General features: G+C 36.5%; 1 protein-coding gene across 2 annotated transcripts in view; it reads right to left on the bottom strand.

Annotated features, from left to right (window-relative positions):
• NECAB1 (N-terminal EF-hand calcium binding protein 1) overlaps positions 1-23,545 on the bottom strand; it is a 279,084-nt gene that overhangs the window by 34,173 nt on the left and 221,366 nt on the right. Inside the window, exons 8-9 of one of the 2 annotated variants that reach the window (XM_019925422.2) lie at positions 18,783-18,859; positions 10-60 (exon numbers count right to left, since the gene is read on the bottom strand). In XM_019925422.2, coding sequence (XP_019780981.1) covers positions 10-60; positions 18,783-18,859 — 128 coding nt within the window. The remainder of the gene's footprint in view (positions 1-9; positions 61-18,782; positions 18,860-23,545) is intronic. The other variant, XM_073794583.1, reaches the window with a different exon arrangement.

The raw sequence follows: 23,545 nt of genomic DNA, 5'->3' as shown, positions 1-23,545 counted from the left end.
AGTACTTACAGGTTTAGTATTCCCTTCAATAACTTCTTCTAGAGGTTCAAGTTTAAGATCCTTTGGTTAGAGTAAGAAATGGGTAGAAAACAAGAAATTAGTTAATTAAACAAAACATCATATATTTGAATGGTAGCACTTTTGGGCTAACATTAAACCGAAGGAACTTCATGATCTGAATGGAGATGAAATAATTCTGATTTTTTAAAGTGGGCTCTTCCAATAAAGATTCTTTTACCCATTATATCAATTGTAAGGAGCTATCTCAGATGTGTTCAATTTTTTATTAATTTGAGTGTACATCACTGATGCCATTAAACGAGAACAAAGTGGAGAGAAGATTCATTAAAGCAGAGAGGGAAAGGATAGAAACAGTAAAAAGGAAAAGTTAGGATGACTAGGCTGATTTCTTTTCCTGTGGTTATATGGCAATATACTTGAGATATCATGATAGACATTTACACTCTAGTGCTAATTTTGCTTTGCTAAGAAGTGAAATAAAAAGCAAATGAAACCACTATTGATATTTGTTAAAAATGAAGGGTTACCAAAAAGACCTCAGAGTTTTCTGCAGTGATCAATGTATAATGCTAATGGCTCCACTGAAACCAAGACTGTAATATCTGAGGACTTCATTCTAAGAATATATATCCTAGAGAGTGACATCACCAAAATGGTGACATAGGTTGTTCCTGGCTTTGCTCCCCCTCACAAGAACAACAACTAACAACTATTGAGAACAAGACACCTCTGAGGGAATCCTAGAACAAGGCTGAAGCAACCTCCTGTACCACAGAGACCAAGACAGACTTCATTAGAAGGTAAGAGAGGTGGCTATACATTGACAGCATTGCCCCATCACCAGGCCAGCACAGCACCACCTGGACAGATCTTCCCTGAGCCTCTGGTTCCCTCAGTGGGAAAAGAGATCCCAGGAGAGACAACTAGCCCGATCCAGTATTTTGGGTCATTTTGTGAAAGCCCCTACTCTGATCTTGTACCACAAAGATGGGAAATCTGTGGGGCTCAACCACAGGAAATCTGACTGTGACAGAGAAGAGGGGGAGGGGCTCGCAACAACCAGCACATAGATCTTGGCAGACCAAGCTCATACTGCAGTGCCCAAGTAGTAATCCCAGCCAGCAGCTTTGCTCATCTGCAGAACCAAGCTGGGAACTTGGGGGAGAGCAGATCTGCCTGATTCGGATCTTCAAAGGAGTTTTGTTGGCCCTAGAGCCCAGTTTGCCCACGCCCAAGCAAGGAGCTGAATCATATTCCCACCCACTATGGTGAGTGTCTTCCAGGCCGATCTTACCAGAGGAGCTGGCAATAACTTCTGGAAGTAGTGTGGCCCAGTGGTGCTCAAGCCAAGAGGTGGGTGAGCAAAGCTGATTACCCACGAAGCAAAACCAGTAGCAGGTGTGGAATGTTCCCGTGCTATGCACAAACAGATGGATTAATTCATAGCCAAAACTGAGGGTAGGTCCTGGCATCTCCTTATCTGGGACCTTATTTGGGAAACTGACAATAGCCTGGAGCTAAACCTCCCCCTCTTGCCTAGGCAGGGGAGGTGAGACACAGCCCCACCTGCTATGGAGAATGTCTTCTGACCCCATCTCACCAGAAGGGCTGGTGACAACTCCTGGAAGTTGTGCATCCCAGTGGCACTTGAGCTGAGAAGCAGGCAAAGCCAATAGTTTGCAGAGCAAAGCCAGCAGCCATGTTCAGTCAGGGAACTTGGGGTGTGGGTCGGCTTGAGTTAAAACAACAAAGAGCTTCACCAGCTTTAGAGCTGCTTGTCCTGCTACATGCAGGCAATTATTCTAATTCATAGCCCTGTTCATTGGTACAGTCTCCAATGTGTCCAAGCAAGGAACCTAACTAGAGCACACAGGAAGCTACACAGCTCATTCAACACCCCTACATGCAGTGGTACTTGAACAGAGAGCACAGACCATGGCTTCCCCCATCTGCAGAGCAAAACCAGTGGCCTCACCTGACCAGGGAAGTCACTGCACACTATGGACTGGCTTGGGTCCCCAAACAATGAGCTGTATAGGCCCTGGGTCCTGTACTGCTGCCATGCCAGGGCACAGAAGTCCCATTTACTACTGTATATAGTAACCAGTCCCAACCATCTAGTAAGTCTGACCAGAGAATCCAGGCAACCATGGAGCCCATCCTACAGCCTCACTTGTGTAGGGAACCAAGCCAGTAGTACTATCCAACAGTTCTCAGCCAATGGCACAACCCCTATCCCTATCCTCAGAGCTGAAACAATTGCCCTGCCCCCAATAAAGCATAATAGCAGGCCCCACCTGCTCAAAAACATTACCAGCAGACATACCCCAAAACCCAAACTGAGCTACTGAAGAACTGTCTCTGCCAAAGCCAACCTGTAGAGTCTGGAAGGGAGCCTAATTACTCAAATGCACAAATATCAATGTAAGGAATCAAAGATTATGAAAAGTCAGGTAAATATGACATCACCAAAGGAAATTAATAAAACTTCAATAACTGGCCTTAAAATGAACACCTGTGAAATGCCAGAGAAAGAATTCAATAAGATCCTCTTAAGGAAATTCCTCTTAAGGAACTGCAAGAAAAAACAGACAGCTACACAAAATCAGAAAAACAAAGCACGAATATAATGAGAAGTTTGACAAGGAAATAGCAGCCATCAAAAACAAACCAAAATAAACAAAACTCCTAGAGATGAAAAATACAATAACTGAACTGAAAAATTCAATAGAGAATTTCAAAAGTAGACTCAACCATGCAGAAGAATCAGTGACCTGGAGGATACAACACTGGAAGTTACCCAGGAAGAGGAGCAAAAATAAAAAAGAATGAAAAAGAGTAAAGGAAACCTATGGGAATTTGGGAGACACTGAAAGGGAAAAAGTATTCACATCATGGGAATTCCAGAAGAAGAGAAAGAGAAAGAGACAGAATGCCTATTTAAAGGAATAATGTCTGAAAACTTTCCAAATTTTGGGAGAGATATGAACATCCAGATCCATGAGGCCCAAAGGACCTCAAATAGATTGAATCTAAATAGGGCTACTCTGAGACACATTAATTAAATTGTCAAAAGTCAAAGACAAAAGAACTGTAAGGGCAGCAAGAGAAAAGAGAGAAGCCACATACAAGGGAACCCCCATAAGATTATCAGCAGAACTTTTCTGACCAGGAGAGAATGGGATGACATACTAGAAATATTGAAAAAAAATAACTGTCGACTAAGAATTCTATACTTGGTGAAGTTTTCTTTCAGAAACAAAGGAAGGATAAAGACTTCACTGAACAATCAAAAGCTGAGGGAGTTTACCACCAGACCTGCCTTATAAGAAATGCTAAAGGCAGTTCTTTGAGTGGAAGTGAAAGAATGTTAATAACATCATAAAAAGGTAGTGTAAATCTCACTGGTAATAAGTATATAGTCATTATTTCTCCAATATGGTAATAGTGATGCATAATTCACTTAACTTTTGTTTAAAACTTGTAAAAGAGCATAGCAAAAATAACCATAACTGTAGTAATCTGTTGTCAGTTACATAATATGAAAACATATACATTATAACAGCAATAACCTAAAAAGTGAGGTGGAGGTAAAAGTGTAAAGTTTACAAATTCTATTGAAGTTAAGTTGTTATCAGTTTAAAATAGGGTGTTATATTTTATGTAAGCCTCACGGTAACCACAAGTGAAAATCTTGTATAAATTACACAAAAGAACATGATAAAGAAGTCAAAGCATACTGATACCAAAAGACATCAAACACACACACAAAAAGACAACAGCATGAGAAACAAGGCACAGTAATCTACAAAACAACCAGAAAACAATTAACAAAATGGCAATAGTAAGTCCTTACCTATCAATAACTACTTTAAACATAAGTGAATTAAATTCTCCAATGAAAAGAGATAGAATGGACCACGCTGAGCCTAAACCCTGCCCCCCAAAACCCCAAGACCTTTTCAGCTGTGTGGATTCTGAGACTAGCCTCCACTCCCACCTAAACCCCACCCTGCCTAAGCCCCACCCCTGCCTAAGCCCCACCCCCCTTGGTGGTGGTGTTTCATTTATATTTTTATTTTTTCTAATATATTTTTCTATTTTTATTTTATTTTTTATTCTTTGTTATTGTTCTGCTCCTTTTTTTTTCTTTTTTTGCTGCACTGCTTGCCTTACAGAATCTTGGTTCACAGGCCAGGGTTCAGGCCTGAGCTCCTGTGGTAGGACCACAGAGTCCAAACCGCTGAACTGAAAGAGAACCTCAGACCCCAGGGAATATTAATCTGAGTGAAGTCTCTTGGAGATCCTCATCTCGGCACCAAGACCTGGCTCTACGCAACTGCCTGCAAACTCCAGTGTGGAAAGCACCAGGGAAAGCAACCTGTACGACAGGAACATAGCCCCACCCATCAAAAAAAATGAGATGACAAAAGTTATGTTACAGATGAAGGAGCAAGGGAAAAACCTAGAAGACGAGTGAACAGGATATAGACAACCTACCTGAAAAAGAATTCACAGTAACGACAGTAAAGATGATCTAAAATCTCAGAAATATAATGGAGGCATGGATCAAGAAAATACAAGAAATGTTGAACAAAGACAGAGAAGAACTAAAAAGCAAGCAAACAGTGATGAACAACATACTAACTGAAATGAAAAATACACTAGAAGGGGGCTCCCCTGGTGGCGCAGTGGTTGAGAGTCCGCCTGCCGATGCAGGGGACACGGGTTCGTGCCCTGGTTCGGGAAGATCCCACATGCCGCGAAGCAGCTGGGCCCATGAGCCATGGCCGCTGAGCCTGCGCATCCGGAGCCTGTGCTCTGCAATGGAAGAGGCCACAACAGTGAGAGGCCCACGTACCGGTAAAAAAAAAAAAAAAATACACTAGAAGGAATCTATAGCAGAATAATTGAGGCAAAAGAATGAATAAGTGAGATGGAAGACAGAATGGTGGAAATAACTGCCAAGGAGCAGAATAAAGAAAAAAGAATGAAGAGAATTGACGACAGTCTCAGAGACTTCTGGGACAACATTAAATGCACCAACATTCGAATTATAGGAGTCCTTAAAGAAGAAGAGAAAGAGAAAGGATATGAGAAAATATTTGAAGAGATTATAAGTAAAAAACTTCCCTAACATGGAAAGGAAATAGCCACCCAAGTGCAGGAAGTGCAGAGAGTCCCAAACAGTATAAACCTTAAGAGAAACATACCAAGACACATATTAATTAAACTAACAAAAATTCAATGCAAAGAAAAAAATATTGAAAGCAGCAAGGGAAATGCAACAAATAATATACAAGGGAATCCCCATAAGGTTATCAGCAGATTTTTCAGGAGAAACGCTGCAGGCCAGAAGGGAGTGGCAGGATATATTTAAAGTTATGAAAGGGAAAAACGTACAACAAAAATTACTCTACCCAGTATGGATCTTATTCAGATTCGAAGGAGAAATCAAAAGCTTTACAAACAAGCAAAAGCTAAGAGAATTTAACACAACCAAACCAGCGTTACAACAAATGCTAAAGGAACTTCTCCAGTAGGAAACACAAGAGAAGGAAAAGACATACAAAAACATATCCAAACAATTAAGAAATTGGTAATAGGAGCATACATATCGATAATTACCTTAAATGTAAATGGATTAAATGCTCCAACCTAAAGACACAGACTAGCTGCATGGATACAAAAACAAGACCCGTGCTGTCTACAAGAGACCCACTTTAGACCTAGGGACACATACATACTGAAAGTGAAGGGATAGAAAAAGATATTCCATGCAAATGGAAATCAAAAGAAGGCTGGAGTAGCAATACTCATGTCAGATAAAATAGATTTTAAAACAAAAACTGTTACTAGAGATAAGGAAGGACACTAGATAATGATCAAGGGATCAATCCAAGAAGAAGATATAAAAATTATAAACATTTATGCACCTAACATAGGAGCACCTCAATATATAAGGCAAAGGCTAACAGCCATAAAAGGGGAAATCAACAGTAACACAATAATAGTGGGGGACTTTAACACCCCACTTACACCAATGGACAGATCTTCCAGACAGAAAATAAGTAAGGAAACACAGAGTTTAAATGACACAGTAGACCAGATAGATTTAATTGATATTTATAGGACATTCCACCTGAAAGTGGCAGAATACACTTTCTTCTCAAGTGCACACTATTCTCCAGGATATATCACATATCAAGCCTTGGAAATTTTAAGAAAATTGAAATCATATCAAGCATCTTTTTTGACCACAATGCTATGAGATTAGAAATCAATTACAGGAAAAAACAACAACAACAACTAAAAAACAAACACACAGAGGCTAAACATTGTGCTGCTAAATAACCAAGAAATCACTGAAGAAATCAAAGAGGAAATTAAAAAATAAACAGAAACAAATGACAATGAAAACACAATGACCCAAAAGCTATGGAATTCAGCAAAAGCAGTTCTAAGAGGGAAGTTTATAGCAATACAGTCCTACCTCAAGAAACAAGAAAAATCTCAAATAAACAATCTAACCTTACACCTAAAGCCACTAAAGAAAGAAGAACAAACAAAACTCAATGTTAGTAGACAGAAAAAAATCATAAAGATCACAGCAGGAATAAATGAAATAAAAATGAAGAAAACAATAGCAAAGATCAATAAAACTAAAAGTTACTTCTTTGAGAAAACGAAATTGATAAACCTATAGCCAGACTCAAAGAGACAAAAAGGGAGAGGACTCAAATCAATAAAATTAGAAATGAAAAAGGAGAAATTACAACAGACACTGCAGAAATACAAAGGATCATAAGAGATTAAAACAAGCAACTCTATGCCAATAAAATGGACAACCTGGAAGAAATGGACAAATTCTTGGAAAGGTACAACTTTCCAAGCCTGAACAAGGAAGAATTAGAAAATATAAACAAACGAATCACAAGTAATGAAGCTGAAACTATACTTAAAAACTTTTCAACAAACAAAAGTCCAGGACCAGATGGCTACATAGGCGAATTCTATCAAACATTGAGAGAAGAGTGATCAACTATCATTCTTAAACTATTCCAAAATAATTGCAGAGAGAGGAGCATGCCCAAACTTGTTCTACGAGGCCACCATCACCCTGATACCAAAACCAGACAAAGAGATCACACACAAAAAATTTACAGACCAATATCACTGATGAACATAGACATAAAAATCCTGAACAAGATACTAGCAAACAGAATCCAACAACATTTTAAAGGATCATACACCATGATCAAGTGGGATTTATCCCAGGAATGCAAGGATTCTTCAATGTATGCAAATCAATGTGATACACCATATTAACAAATTAAAGAATGAAAACCATATGATCATTTCAATAGATGTAGAAAAAGCTTTTGAAAATATTCAATACTCATTTATGATAAAAACTCTCCAGGGGCTTCCCTGGTGGTGCAGTGGTTGAGAGTCCGCCTGCCGATGCAGGGTACACGGGTTCGTGCCCCGGCCCGGGAGGATCCCGTGTGCCGTGGAGCGGCTGGGCCCGTGGGCCATGGCCGCTGGGCCTGCGTGTCGGGAGCCTGTGCTCCGCAACGGGAGAGGCCACAGCAGGGAGAGGCCCGTGTACCTCAAAAAAAAAACCAACAAAAAAAAACAAACTCTCCAGAAAGTGGGCATAGAGGGAACCTACCTCAACATAATAAAGGCCATAAATGACAAACCAACAGCCAACATTGTTCTCAATGGTGAAAAACTGAAATCATTTCCTCTAAGATCAGGAACAAAACAAGGATGTCCACTCTCACCACTCTTATTCAACATAGTTTTGGAAGTCCTAGCATGGCAATCAGAGAAGAAAAAGAAATAAAAGTAATATGAATTGGAAAAGAAGAAGTAAAACTGTCACTGTTTGCAGATAACATGATACTCTACATAGAAAATTTTAAAGATGCCACAAGAAAACTATTAGACTTAATCAATTAATTTGGTAAAGTGCAGGATACAAAATTGATGCACAGAAATCTCTTGCATTCCCATACACTAACAATGAAAAATCAGAAACAGAAATTAAGGAAACACTCCCACTTACCATCGCAACAAAAAGGATAAAATATCTAGGAATAAACCTACCCAAGGAGGCAAAAGACTTGTTGTCAGAAAACTATGAAACACTGTTGCAAGAAATCAAAAAGGACACAAACAGATGGAGAAATATACCATGTTCTTGGATTGGAAGGATCAATATTGTGCAAGTAACTGTACTACCCAAAGCAATGTACAGATTCAATGCAATCCCTATCAAATTGCCAATGGCATTTTTCACAGAATAGAACATAAAATTTTACAACCTGTATGGAAACACAAAAGACCCTGAATAGCCAAACCAATCTTGAGAACAAAAAACGGAGCTGGAGGAATCAGCTCCCTGACTTCAGACTATACTACAAAGCTACAGTAATCAAGACAGTATGGTGCTGACACAGACATTCAAATATAGATGAATTCAAATATAGATAAATTTCTACAGGATAGAAAGCCCAGAGATAAATCAATGCACCTATGGTCACCTAATCTGTGACAAAGGAAGCAAGAATATACAATGGAGAAAAGAAAGTCTCTTCAATAAGTGGGGGGTGGGAAAACTGGACAGCTACATGTAAAAGAATGAAGTTAGAACAGTCCCTTACACCATACACGAAAATAAACTCAAAATGGATTAAAGACCTAAATATAAGACCAGACACTATAAAACTCTTAGAGGAAAACATAGGAAAAACACTCTCTGACTTAAACCACAGCAAGATCTTTTTTGACCCACCTCCTAGAGTAATGAAAATAAAAACAAAAATAAACAAATGGGACCTAACTGAACTTAAAAACTTTTGCACAGCAAAGACAATAAACAAGACAAAAAGACAACTCTCAGAATGGGAGAAAATATTTGCAAATGAAACAACAGACAAAGGATTAATCTCCAAAATATACAAACAGTTCATGGAGCTTGATATAAAAAAACCAAACAACCCAATCAAAAAATGGGCAGAAGACCTAAATAGACATTTAGCCAAAGAAGACATACAGTTGGCCAAGAGGCACGTGAAAAGATGCTCAACCTCACTAATTATTAGAGAACTGCAAATCAGTATTATAATGAGGTATCACCTCTCACTGGTTAGAATGGCCATCATCAATAAATCTACAAACAATAAATGTTGGAGATGGTGTGGAGAAAAGGGAACCCTCTTGCACTGTTGGTGGGAATGTAAATGGATACAGCCACTTTGGAGAACAGATGAATTGATAAAGAAGATGTGGTACATATATAAAATGGCATATTACTCAGCCATAAAAAGGAATGAAATTGGGTCATTTGTAGAGATATGGATGGACCTAGAGTCTGTCATAAAGGGTGAAGTAAGTCAGAAAGGGAAAAACAAATATCGTATATTAATGCATATATGTGGAATCTAGAAAAATGGTACAGATAAACTGGTTTGCAAGGCAGAAATAGAGACACAGATGTAGAGAACAAATGTATGGACACCAAGGGGGGAAAGGGGAAGGTGGGATGAGTTAGGAGATTAGAATTGACAAATATACTCTACCATGTGTAAAATAGATAGCTAGTGGGAACCTGCTTTATAGCACAGGGAGCTCAGGTTTTTGCTCTATGATGACCTAGATGGGTGGGATGGGGTGGTGAGAGGCAGGTCCATGGGGGAGGGGATACGTGTATACATATAGCTGATTCACTTCATTGTACAGCAGAAACTAACACAACATTGTAAAGCGATTATAATCTGATAAAAAAGAAAAGACATTGAATGGCTGAATGGATTTAAAAAAACCCAAGATCTAATAATATGCTGCCTACAGGAGTCTTACTTTAGCCTTAAAAGCACATATAGACTGAGAGTTAAGGGATGGAAAGAGACATTTCAAGCAAATAATAACAACAGAAAGCAGAGGTAGCTATACTTAGACAAAATTGACTTTAAACGAAAAATGGTGAATAAAGACAAAGGGTGTCATTATATAATGATAAAAAGATCAATATATCAAGAAGATGTAAGAACTGTAAATATTTATGCACCCAACATTGGAGTACCTAAATATATAAAGCCAACTGACAGAGCTAAAAGGAGAAATAGACAGTAATACAATACTAGCTGGGGGCTTTATTACCCTACTTTTATTTTAATTATCTATTTATTTTATTGGAGTATAATTGCTTTACAATGTTGTATTAGTTTCTGCTGTACAATGAGGTGAACCAACTATATGTATTCATACATGCCTTCTCTCTTGGACCTCCCTCCCACTCCTCCACTCCCAGTCCCACCTATCTAGGGCACCACAGAGCAAAGAGCTGAGCTCCCTGTGCTATACAGCTGGTTCCCACTAGCTATCTATTTTACACATGGTAGTGTATATATGTCAATCCTAATCTCCTAATTCATCCCACTCTCCCCTTCCCCCACCCCATGCCCACACATCCGTTCTCTATGTCTGTGTCTCTATTTCTGCCCTGCACATAGGTTCATCTGTATCATTTTTCTAGATTCCACATATATGCGTTTATATACAGTGTTTGTTTTTCTCTTTCTGACTTGTTTCACTCTGTATGACAGACTCTAGTTCCATCCACATCTCTACAAATGACCCAATTTTGTTCCTTTTTTATGGCTGAGTAATATTCCATTGTATATATGTACCACATCTTCTTTATCCATTCATCTGTCGATGGACATTTCATGCAGACAGAGAATCAGTAAGAAAACAACAGATTCAAACAACATTAAAGACTAAATGATCCTAATATTCATATATAGATCATTCTATCTCTCAATAGCAGAATATATATTTTTCTCAGGTGTACAACAAAATTCTAGAATGGACCATATGTTAAGCCACAAATCAAGTCTTAGCAATTAAAGAAGATTAAAATGATATCAAGTGGGCTTCCCTGGTGGCGCAGTGGTTGAGAGTCCGCTTGCCGATGCAGGGAACACAGGTTCGTGCCCCGGTCCGGGAAGATCCCACATGCCGCAGAGCAGCTGGGCCCATGAACCATGGCCACTGAGCCTGCGCGTCCGGAGCCTGTGCTCCGCAATGGGAGAGGCCACAACAGTGAGAGGCCTGCATACCACAAAAAAAAAAAAAAAAAAAAACATACCAAGTATCTTTTGTGACCACAATGGCATGAAAGTAGGAATCAATAAGAAGAAGAAAACTGAAAAATTCATGAAAACAAGGAAATTAAACAACATTGTCTTAAACAACCAATGGATCAAAGAAGAAGTTAAAGAGGAAATAAAATTTTTGAGACAATAAAGTGAAAATGCAACACACCAGAACCTGTGGGATGCAGCAAAAGCAGTTCTAAGAGGGAGGTTCATAGCAATAAACACCTACTTAAGAAGTAAGAAAGATCCCAAATAAACAACCTAACTCTACAGCTTCAAAAACTAGAAAAAGAAGATCAGAGCACAAAGTTAACAGAAGAAAGAAAATAATAAAGATTAGAACAGAAATAAATGAAATAGAGAACAGAAAAACAATTGGAAAGATTATCCAAACTAAGAGTTAGTTCTTTGAAAAGATAAGAAAAATTGACAAACCCTTAGCTAGACTAACCAAGGGAAAAAGAGAAAGGAAACAAATCAACAAAATTATAATTGAAAAAGCAGACATTATAACTGATACCACAGAATTCAAAGGATCATAACAGCCAACTATATGCTAACAAACTGGGCAACCTAGAATAAATGGAAAAATTCTTAGAAACATATCATTTACCAAGACTGAATTAGGAAGAAATATAAAATCTGAATAGACCATTTACTAGTAAAGGGATTGAATCAGTAATCAAAAACCTCCCAACAAACAAAAGTCCAGGACCAGATGGCTTCACTCGTGAATTTTACCAAACATTTAAAGAAGAATTAACACCAATGCTTCTCAAATTTTTCCAGAAATAGAAGAGGAGAGAGTACTCCCAAATTTATTTTATGAGGCCAGCATTATCGTGAGACTAAAACCAAAAAAGGACACTAGTATAAATGACAGCTATAGGTCAGTACCCCTGATAATTATAGATGCAAAAATTTCAAGAAAATACTAGCAAACCAAATTCAGCAGCACATTAAAAGAATCATTTATCATGATCAAGTGGGATTTATCCCTGGGATGCAAGGATGGTTCAACATATGCAAATAAATCAGTGTGATACATCATCTTAACAGAAAGAAAAAAGTCATATAATCATCTCAATAGACACGGAAAAATCATTTGATAAAATGTAACATAAATTCATAATAAAAGCCCTTAACAAAAAGTCATAAAAGGAACATATCTCAACATAATAAAAGTCATATAGGACAAGCCCACAGCTTCCTCAACATCATACTAATGGTGAAAGGGTGAAACTTTTCCTCTAAGAATCAGGAATAAGACAAGGGTGTCAATTCTCACCACTCCTATTCAAAATAGTACTAGAAATCCTACCTAGAGAAATCAGGCAAGAAAGAGAAATAAAAGTAAGTGAAGAAGTAAAACCATCTCTATTTGCAGATGGCTTGGTTTTATAAACAAAAATCTTAAAGATGTAACAAAAAAAACTGTCAGATCTAATCAAGGAATTCAATAAAGTTTCAAGATATGAAATTAACATACAAAAATCAGTAGCATTTCTATATGCCTACAGTGAATTTTCTGAAAAAAAATAAAGAAATCAATCCTATTTACAACAGCATAAAAAAATACTTAGGAATACATTTAACTAAGCAAGTGAAATTTCTCTACTGTGAAGGCTGAAAGACATTGATGAAAGAAATCAAAGAACATACAAAAATACAAATAAGTAGAAGGGTATTCTGTATTCCTGAATTGGAAGAATTAATATTGTTAAAATGTCAATACTACCAAAAGCCATCTATAGATTCAATAAAATCCCTATCCATATTCCAATGGCATCTTTTACAGAGGTAGAAAAAACACTCTTAAAAGTTATATGAACCACAAAAAACGCTGAATAGCCAAAGAAATGCTGAGAAAGAAGAAAAGAGCAGGAGAGATCATACTTCCTGATTTCAAGCAATACTATAAAGCTAAAGCCATCAAACAGTATGCTACTAGCATAATAACACACAAAAGACTGATGGAATAGAATTGAGAGCCCAGAAATAAGACCAAGCATATACAATCCACTAATATTTAATAGGGAAGAAAACTCAGTGGAGAAAAGAAAGTCTTTTTAATAAATGATTCTGGGATAGTTGGATATTCACATGTAAAAGAATGAAATTGGACCCATATCTTACACCACTCACAAAATTAACTCAAAATGGACTAAGGATTTAAATGTAAGACCTGAAACCATGAAACTCCTAGAAGAAAACATAGTAATAAAGCTCCCTGACATGATTCTTGGTAATGATTTTTGGATATGTCACCTGAAGCACAAACAAATAAATAAAAAATAAACAAGTGGGATTACATCAAACTAAAAAGCTTCTGCACAGTAAACAACAACAACAGGAAAATAAATCAATAAAGTGAAAAGACAAACTTTGGAATGGGAACAAAATATTTGAAAACCATATATCTGATAAGGGTTAACGTTCAAAATACATAAAGAACTCATATAATTCAATAGCAAAAAAAAAAAAAAAAAGTGGGCAAAGGACCTGAATAGACATTTCTCCAAAGAAGATATATGAAAGGTCAACATGTACATGAAAAGATGATCAACATCACTACTCATTAAGGAAAAGCAAAGTAAAACCACACTGAGATATCACTCATGTCTATTCGAATGACCATCATAAAAAAAAACAAGAGATAACATGATGGCAAGAATGTGGAAAAAGGGAATGCTTGTGCATTATTGGTAGATTGTAAATTGGTGCATCCACTATGGAAAGCAGTATGGCTTTCTCACGTTCCTCAAAAAATTAAATACTGAACTACCATATGATCTAGCAATTCCATTTCTGAAGTATATTCAAAGGTAATGAAAACACTACGTTGAAAAGATATCTGCACCCCTATGTTCATACCAGCATTATTTATAGAGGCCAAGACATGGAAACAACCTAATTGTCCATCGATGGGTGAATGGATAAAGAACATGTGATATATATATATATGTATATATATATATATACATACATATATAATGGAATATTATTCAGCCACAAAAAACAAGGAAATCCTACCATTTGTGACCACAGGGATGAGCCTTGAAGATATTTTGCTAAGAGAAATAAGACAGAGAAAGACAAATACTGTACTGTATGATTTAATTTATATGTGGAATCTAAAAAAAATAAAAACAAAAACCCCAAACTCATAGAAAAAGAGATCAGATTTTTGGTTACCAGAGGTAGAGAGTGGGAGGAGGGGAATAGGATGAAGATAGTCAAAAGGTACAAACTTCTTCCAGCTATAAGATAAATAAGTATTAACGATGTAATGTTACAACATGATGACTATAGTTAACACTGCTGTATGGCATGTAAGAAAGTTAAAAGAGTAAATCCTAAGAAGATAAACATTTTTCCCTTCTTTTTTTCTTCCTTTCCTTTTTATTGTACCTGTATGAGAAGATGGATGTTAACGAACGTATTGTGGTAATTATTTCACCTTATATGTAAATAAAGCCATCATGCTGTATGCTTTAAATTTAAATAGTGATGTATGTCAATTATTTCTCAAAACTGGAAAACAAGTGAGGATTATGCACAATAATTCCTTCAAATAGATAAGAAATAAATAGAAAGTTATAGAAATCCAGACTGCTTGAAATAGTATAAGCCTGTTAATAACAGAGCTACATAGCTCTAGCTATGCAGTTCTCTTGTGGGTGAACTTTATGCAAGTTATTTAACTTCTCTGCAATTCACTTTTACTATTTCCACTGCCTTATATTCTCTATCCCTAGGTTTTCCTCTAGTTGGCTCTTCCTTATTTTTCTAACTTCAACTCAAATATCACATCCTTAAAGTGACCTTCTCAGATTACTCACTTTAAGTATCCAACCCTCCATCTTCATCACATTGTCCTACATTTTCTTCATAGTACTTTACACTATCCGAAATTACTTCATTTCATGAATTTGTTTACTTGGGGTTTGTCTGTCTCTCCAGAGACCAAGGACCTTACCTGTTTTGATCACTGCTATATTCTCACTGTCAGAATAGTACCTTGCATAAAGTGGGTACTCAAAAAATGTTAGTTGAATAAACAAGTGGCTGAATGAATGCCCATTTAAATCCTAGCTCTTCTGTGAAGACAAACATATAATGCATATAGATGTGAATTGAATCTTTAAAAGTACTCTGCATATAGAAACTGTAACAATAGTGATCTCTTTGACTGCTGTTTCCCTAATAACAACTCAGGCACACTTTTCAGTTCTACTTTCTTTAATCTAAGGTAAAAAACTTAAAACAAGTTGTATGAGTGTGACATCCTTAATTATATCCCTTTAAATATGGATATCCTGTGATCTGATGGTACACTTAAGACTTCATGAAGATTAAAGGGACTTTGTTGTTGTTTTGTTTAAGCATTGAACACTGGTTTCTGCAGAGTTCAAGCAAAACATGAGATATAATCTCAATATATCCCATAAATACTCAGAGAGGCTGAAGTGGAAAAAAGGAATGTCTGAAGAGACTTGTAGAAATTTCAAAGGTTATTTTTCCCCCACATAAATGGTATTGGGCTTGGTTTACAGTGCAGGAAAGATTTATCATAGATACTTCGTGGTGAGAAAAGACAGTATGGCTTCCACTGTAAGTACATTTCCTTTTAATGTGGAGATCAAACCTAGTGCTAACAACTGAGAAGGCAAGACAGCCATCAGTAAAATATAATATGCACTTAGCTTCTGTTTGTCAATTGGAAGTTTTTCCTCTAAAAACCTAATTCAGCATAGTACAGAACAAGTTGTAGAAAAAAACCCAACTTGTACTGCTTCTCCTTTCATTAAGACAGATCATGCTGAGCCCCACACAGCTGGAGCCCCATGTTTAAGACCATCACATTGTACTTTCAGCAAACCTCTCAGCCACTGTTCTCATAATGAAATGCTTTCATAGGAATGAAGGGAGAAAAAAGCCTAGAAAAGAAGGAGACATGACAATACTTTGATTTTAAGTTGGAAAAAAAGCCATGACCTGTGTTTGAGCTACCCCTTTAAAAAGAATGACATACATTTATGACACCAGAAGAAAGAGCTTTGCCAAGGACTTCCAAACCATTTTAAAAAGAGGTATTTGTATTCTTTAAATGAATCCAAACTTATTTAACAACTGAATCTTTATGTTTTAACAAGGTTTGGTTTTTAAATAGGGTCCTGCATTTCCAAGACTTCCACCATTGGAAAACTAATTTGTATGGCCACTATTTTTATTATCAAGCATTTTAATCTCAATTCACACATCAATTAATGAAATTAGAAAGGAGGAAAGTTGACTTGCAGCAAACTCTTAGTTTACGTTATTTGTCCCCATAAGTGGTCAGTTTAAATTTAGTGAACAGTGATGTGGTGGCAGAGGGACTGGAACTCTCCAAAGTTGTTTCCTCTAGATGTGGTTCTTCTTTGTACAGAATCTCCATTTCAGAGACCTTACCCATCCTTAGGACATGAGGTTTCACCTCTGGGAGATGGCTCTCAAGATCTCAATCTGTTGTCCTGGCTTCTTAAATACTAATCTAACTGGATATTTCTACTTAGATATCCTATTATATCTTGAAATTTAATAAACCAGTTCACCTCCTCACTTTACCTCACCAATTATCTCTCACTGTCTCTCCCTTGTCTGTTAGTGGTATAATTGTCTCAGACACTTGGGCTCAAATCCTCAGACTCCTATTTGAAACTACCCTTTTACACATCATACCCATTCAACGGTCCTGTTAATTTCACCTCAAGTCTTTCAAATCTGCCATTTTCTTTTTAGTCACTTAGTCCAGGCCCATCTTTTACTATACTTGATCCCAGTGGGCTCAGGTATACAGCCTGCCCTTTAATGTCACTGTTATAGCTGGCTTTGGTAGCTCTGACTTTGAATCTTCTTGTTTGAATCCATTTCATATTCTTGCTGTCCAATTTTCTATCTAAAGGATCTTTTTTATTATGTCACTTATCTGTTGAAAAATAATAAATGCCTCCTGTTGTCTCCAAGATCAAGTCCAAATTCCTTAGTCTGTTATTTAAGGCCATCCATAATTCAGCCCCACCCTTTCATATAATCTTATTTGTCACTATGTCCCTAAATGGAAGACTCTAACCAGGTTGGTCTACTTAACCTTTGCTCATGCCATCACCTTACCTAAATGCCCTCTCCAACTGCTCTCTGTTTACTAAAAATTTATTTTCCCATAGCAAATACTTATTAGTTTGTTAGCTGACTAACATTTATTCTGATTTTAGTGACAATACAATTTCCTTCAGTGAATGATCTCATCTCATTTTAATACTTGACTGTTAACCAAGGTTTTCTCTCCTTCCTTATCTAAGAGACCTGCATGCAACCGTAACAAGACAAACCAGACTCTCCCTCCTGGAAAGTGGAATCTTGAGCAGAATGTCCATAGACTGGAAATTGTTGAAACTCATTTATTACAGTGGAGACAACCTGAGAGACTGGTGAGTATTTCTTGCTTACCTACATCTCTAGACTTATCTTGTCTACTGACTTCCTAAGTCTAGATCTCTAGACTGTCTGTTGATTTGTGAACACTCTCATTTCCTTCTAGAGATTTCCTTTTTATTAAAGAGGTAATTTCTGTTACTTGCACTCAAAATTCCTAATTGTCATCATTTCTAAAGGCCCCTTAAGCCCTTCCTGACACAAGTGGTCCTTCCCAGCTTGCAGTGATCATTCCTTCAGGTTAGCAACTGTAAATTTTAGTATATGCTCCATTCCTTTGGCATGTCTCAGTCAGTCACTAAGTATTTACTGAGCATTAACAATGAGCTTGGTTTTGTGCAACTGCATACTTTTAAAAATCTGTTAACTCATTTTATGAATATAGAATATTTTTACGGGTAGACTCTGGGTCCTTCAAAGTCAGAAACTCTCTCTCAAGCATAAAGGTTCCTTCTTTCGTGCTTGGCATGCACAGAAAACACATATTCTTACTGATTAACAAAAGCAGCTTCTTCCATTAAAGCTGCTTAAGAGGAATATAACTATAATATCAGGACTACTTGGTGTTAATTGAATTAGTCAATAAAAATACAATAACTGGAAACATAAAATATAGTTCTGAAGAACTCTTCATCATATCTTAACTTGCTTGCTAACTTGGTAGTTTTCATGCTAAAAATCATCAGTTAAGATGCTAATTTCTAGAAGTTGAGTGTACAATATCATCTTTTAGTGTACCACACAGCCATTTCCCTGAATCACTTTGAAACATTCCCAAGACATCAACCAGGTCATTCCCAAGAGCTGCCATTTGCATCATTCAAGCACACTGTTACCTTACATGATTGATAACCTAAAAGTCAGACCATGCAGTAGATTTATTTAACTTTAAACCCTATATACTATTTTAACTATAATTAGGGATTGGCATTGGGGGAATGAGAATTAACATTATATTTGCTTTAACAAAAATCCCAAATAACTATCAAGCAGTATAACGGAGATCCTGGTTGCTATTCTATCCAGGCAGACATGAATATTGGGGGAATAAGGAATAATGAGTCATAATCTACTGAAAACTAAGAGGGAGAAGAAAGAAAAGGAAGTACTCACCTTCTTTTCCAGTCTATCAATTAATTTCTGGAGTCTGTTTATCTGGGTCATCCACTGGTTATCTTCTTCTAATAAGCCTTGAGGGGAAAACCATGAGGGCAATATATTAAACTCTAGACAGAGCAGGAATGCTTTGGTGTCTCAGAGCTTTTCTTTTACCCTGAAGGAAGAACACAGTGTCACTGGCTAATCACCACATTTAAATATATATATATATTTATATTTATGTATATAGATAGATTCACATGAGTTCTTTCTAAGTTATTGATTTCCATAGATCCATGTATCCCAGTGGGTTCATTTTTATGTCTATTTTTTTTATGTTGTTGCCTACACTGGCCTTTGATATTCAAAAGAACAGATCCTGCTGAGCCATTTTTACCACCACATAATGTAGCTGATTTTTCTTTTAGAAAAAGGAAAGCACCAAGAAACAATTCTAAACTTACTTCTGGGGCAGTGGCAGGAGCCAGGGAAATCATAGCCATGAACACAGCAAGGGATAAATTATTAATCAAAAAGAAGTAGAAGAGCAAGGTAGCTGGTATCTCCTTCCCTAGGGACTAACCTGAGTGGACACTATGTTCATGGCATAGGAGTGAAGAGTACAAACTCTGGAGCCCGCTGATTTTGGTCAAATTACTTAACATCTCTGGTCTCACTTTTCTTATTTTTAAATGGGCATAATAATATCACAAGCCTCACTGTGAGGATTGTGTATATATACACATATGCATACATACATATGTGTATATATACACACACAAACATACATGTACTATGTATGTAGTATTTTTATTTTTTTATTTTTATTTATTTATTTATTTTGCGGTATGCGGGCCTCTCACTGCTGTGGCCTCCCCGTTGCGGAGCACAGGCTCCGGACGCGCAGGCTCAGCGACCATGGCTCATAGGCCCAGCCGCTCCGCGGCACGTGGGATCTTCCCAGACCGGGGCACGAACCCGGGTCCCCTGCATCGGCAGGCGGACTCTCAACCACTTCCACCAGGGAAGCCCCCTAGTATTTTTAATATGTCTGTGTATACACACACACATCTCTATCTAACAGCAGGATAAACATTATGTAAGTTCTGCTGCTATTATTGTTGCTGTTATATATGTTATTATGCAAAGGCAAGAAGGAATAAGTTGTGGTGTGAGCCCCTGCACAAACATCCTGGTATCCTTGTGTATCCTTATGGCAGCTTGCTCAAAATATTTTCACAGACATTTGCTGAAGTAATAGTTTTTAATATTTCCTGATAGAAGAATGTGATTGAATTTAAGACTATAAAACCTTGTTTTAGCTTTGAATGTTAGGAAGATAAGACCTAAATTATAAGGGGGTAGTACTTTACATTAGAATTCACTTCTCCACCTGCCGTCTTCAGTGAAGCTCCTCTCAAAGCCCACCAAATAAATTATGATGCAAAAAGAAGCAGTAGCATTGCCACAAAGAAGTGGCTACTAAAAATGAGTGCTTTTACAATAAAATATTATAAATATGTAAACAAAGTTTATGTTTATATTTTAATTTGCAAAGTAGTTAACATCTTTCCATTCTAGGTTGCTCCTAAAAGAATTTAAGGCAGCTATCACAACAAAGTCCCATAAAAGGATATTTTGGGCTTAATACTGTTTTCTAAATGAAAAATGGAAAGAACAATCTATGGTTTAATTTTCTTTAAACATCTTTATTGGAGTATAATTGCTTTTAAATGGTGTGTTAGTTTCTGCTGTATAACAAAGTGAATCAGCTATACATAAACATATATCCCATGTTTAATTTTTTATATTCCACATACAAGTGATAATATTTAGTATTTGTCTTTCTCTTTCTGACTTATTTCACTCCAGGTCCATCCATGTTGTTGCAAATGGCAATATTTCATTCTTTTTAATGGCTGAGTCATACTCCATTGTATACATACATATGTGTGTGTATGTGTATATATATATATATATATATCACATCTTCTTTATCCATTCATCTGTTGATGGACACTTGGTTTGCTTCCATATCTTGACTATTGTAAATAATGCTTCTATGAATGCTTCTAATAATGCTTCTATGAATGCTTCTATGAATATTGAATTATGGTTTTCTCAGGGTATATGCCCAGTAGTGGGATTGCTGGGTCATATGGTAGTTCTATTTTTAGTTTGTTAAAGAACCTCCATACTGTTTTCCATAGTGGCTTTATCAATTTACATTCCCACCAACAGTACAAGAAGGTTCCCTCTTCTCCACACCCTCTCCAGCATTTATTGTTTGTAGATTTTTGATGATGGACATTCTGACTGGTGTGAGGTGATACCCCATTGTGGTTTTTATTTGCATTTATCCAATGATTAGTGATGTTGAGCATCCTTTCATGTGTTTGTTGGCAATCTGTATATCTTTTTTGGAGAAATGTCTATCCATCTGTTTGTCTCATCTTCAATTACTTTCGTCAGTTTTTGAAGTACAGGTCTTGTACCTCCTTAGTTAGATTTATTCCTAGGCATTTTACTCTTTTTGATGGAACCATAAAGGGAATTGTTTTCATAATTTCTATTCTGATACTATGTTTTTAGTGTATAGCAATGCAACAGATTTCTGTATATTCGTTTTGTAACCTGAAACCTTACCAAATTCATTGTTGAGTTCTGGTAGCTTTTTGGTGGTGTCTTTAGGATTTCTTATGTATAGTGTCATATCATCTTCAAATATTGACAGTTTTACTTCTTCCTTTTCAGTATGCATTCCTTTTATTTCTTTTTTTAGTCTGATTTCTGTGACTAGGACTTCCAATACTACGTTAAAGAGAAGTCGTGAGAGTGGGCATCCTTGTCTTGCCCCTCATCTTAGAGGAAATGCTTTCAGCTTCTCCCCACTGAGTATGATGTAGATTGTAATATATGGCCTTTGTTTTGAGTATGATGTGGGTTGTCATATACGGCCTTTGTTTTGTTGAGAAATGTTCCCTCTATACCCACTTTCTGGAGAGTTTTTATCATAAATGGATGTTGAATTTTGTCAAAAACTTTTCTGCAGTTATTGAGATGATTATATGAATTTTATTCTTTAGTTTCTTAATATAATGTATGACATAGATTGTTTTGCAGATATTGAAGCATGCTTGCATCCTTGGGATAAATATATTACTTGATCATGGCTCATGATTCCTTTCATGTATTGCTCAATTTGTTTGCTAACATTTTATTGAGGATTTTTACATTTATGTTCATATTGGCCTGAAGGTTTCTTTTTGTGTGTGATATCTTTTCAGGTTTTGGTATCAGGGTGATGCTGGCCTCACAGAATGAGTTTGAAAGTGCCCCTTCCTCTGCAATTTTTTGGAATATCTTGAGAAGAATAGGTGGTAACTCTTTTCTAAATATTTGGTAGAATTCATCTGTGAGGATAACTGCTCCTGGACTTTTGTTTCTTGGGGGCAGTTTTATTACTGTCTCAATTTCATTCCTGGTATTTGGTCTGTTCATATTTTCTGTTTCTTCTGAATATGTTCATTTCTTCTACATTGTCCATTTTATTGGCATATAATTGTTCATGGTAACCTCTTATGATCCTTTGTATTTCTCTGGTGTTGGTTATAACTTCTGTTTTATTTCTGATTTTAATGATTTGGGTCCTCTCTCTTTTCCTTGATGAGTCTTGGTAAAGGTTTATCAATTTTGTTTATCTTTTCAAAGAACCTGCTCTTGCTTTCATTGGTCTTTTGTTTTTGGTGTTTTGTTTTTTTTTTTTTTACTGTTTTTAAGTCTCAGTTTTATTTATTTCCTCTCTGATCTTTATGATTTCTTTCCTTCTAATAAATTCAGGTTTTGTCTTTTCTTCCTTTCCTAGTCCTTTAGGTGTAAGGTAAGGTTATTTATGTGAGATTTTTCTTGTTCCCTCAGGTAAGCTTGTATTGCTATAAACTTCCTCTTAGAACTGCTGCTGCTGCATTCCATAGATTTTTGATCATTGTGTTTCCATTTTAATTTGTCTCCATTTATTTTTTGATTTCTTCTTTGATTTTTCCAGCAACCCATTGTTTTTTTATAGGCATATTCTTTAGCCTCTATGTGTTTGTGTTTATTTGCACTTTTTTTTCTTGATTTCTAGTCTCATAGCATTGTGGTTGAAAAGTTGCTTAATATTATTTCAGTCTTCCTAAATTTACTGAGACTTATTTTCTGGCCTAGCATGTGATCTATCCTGGAGAATGTTCCATGTGCCCTTGAAAAGAATGTGTAATCTGCTGCTTTTGGATGGAATGTCCCATATATACATCTGTTAAATCCATCTTGTCTAAGGTGTTGTTTAAGGTCAGTGTTTCCTTATTGATTTTCTGTTTGGATAATCTGTCCATTGATGTAAATAGGGTGTTTAAGTCATCCCTTAGTATTATTGTGTTATCATCAATTTCTCCCTTTATGTCTGTTAATATTTGCTTTACATATTTAGGTGTCCTACGTTGGGTTTATATATATTTACTTTTGTTATATCTTCTTCTGGGATTGATCCCTTGATCATTATGTAATGTCCTTTTTCTCTTTTTACAGTCTTTGTTTTGAAGCATACTTTGTCTAATATAAGTATTGCTACCCTAGGTTTTTTTGCATTTTCTTTTGCATGGAATATCTTTTTTCCATCCCCTCATTTTCAGTCTGTCTGTGTCTTTAGATCTAAAGTGAGTCTCTTATAGGCAGCATACCTATGGATCTTGTTTTGGTTTCCAAGCAGCCATTCTATGCCTTTTGATTGGAGCACTTAG

The sequence above is a fragment of the Tursiops truncatus genome, chromosome 17 (genome assembly GCF_011762595.2).
Source record: "Tursiops truncatus isolate mTurTru1 chromosome 17, mTurTru1.mat.Y, whole genome shotgun sequence".
NCBI lineage: Eukaryota > Metazoa > Chordata > Mammalia > Artiodactyla > Delphinidae > Tursiops > Tursiops truncatus.
Note: the sequence above shows the minus strand (reverse complement) of the source record. Positions and strands in the feature narration are given on the sequence as shown.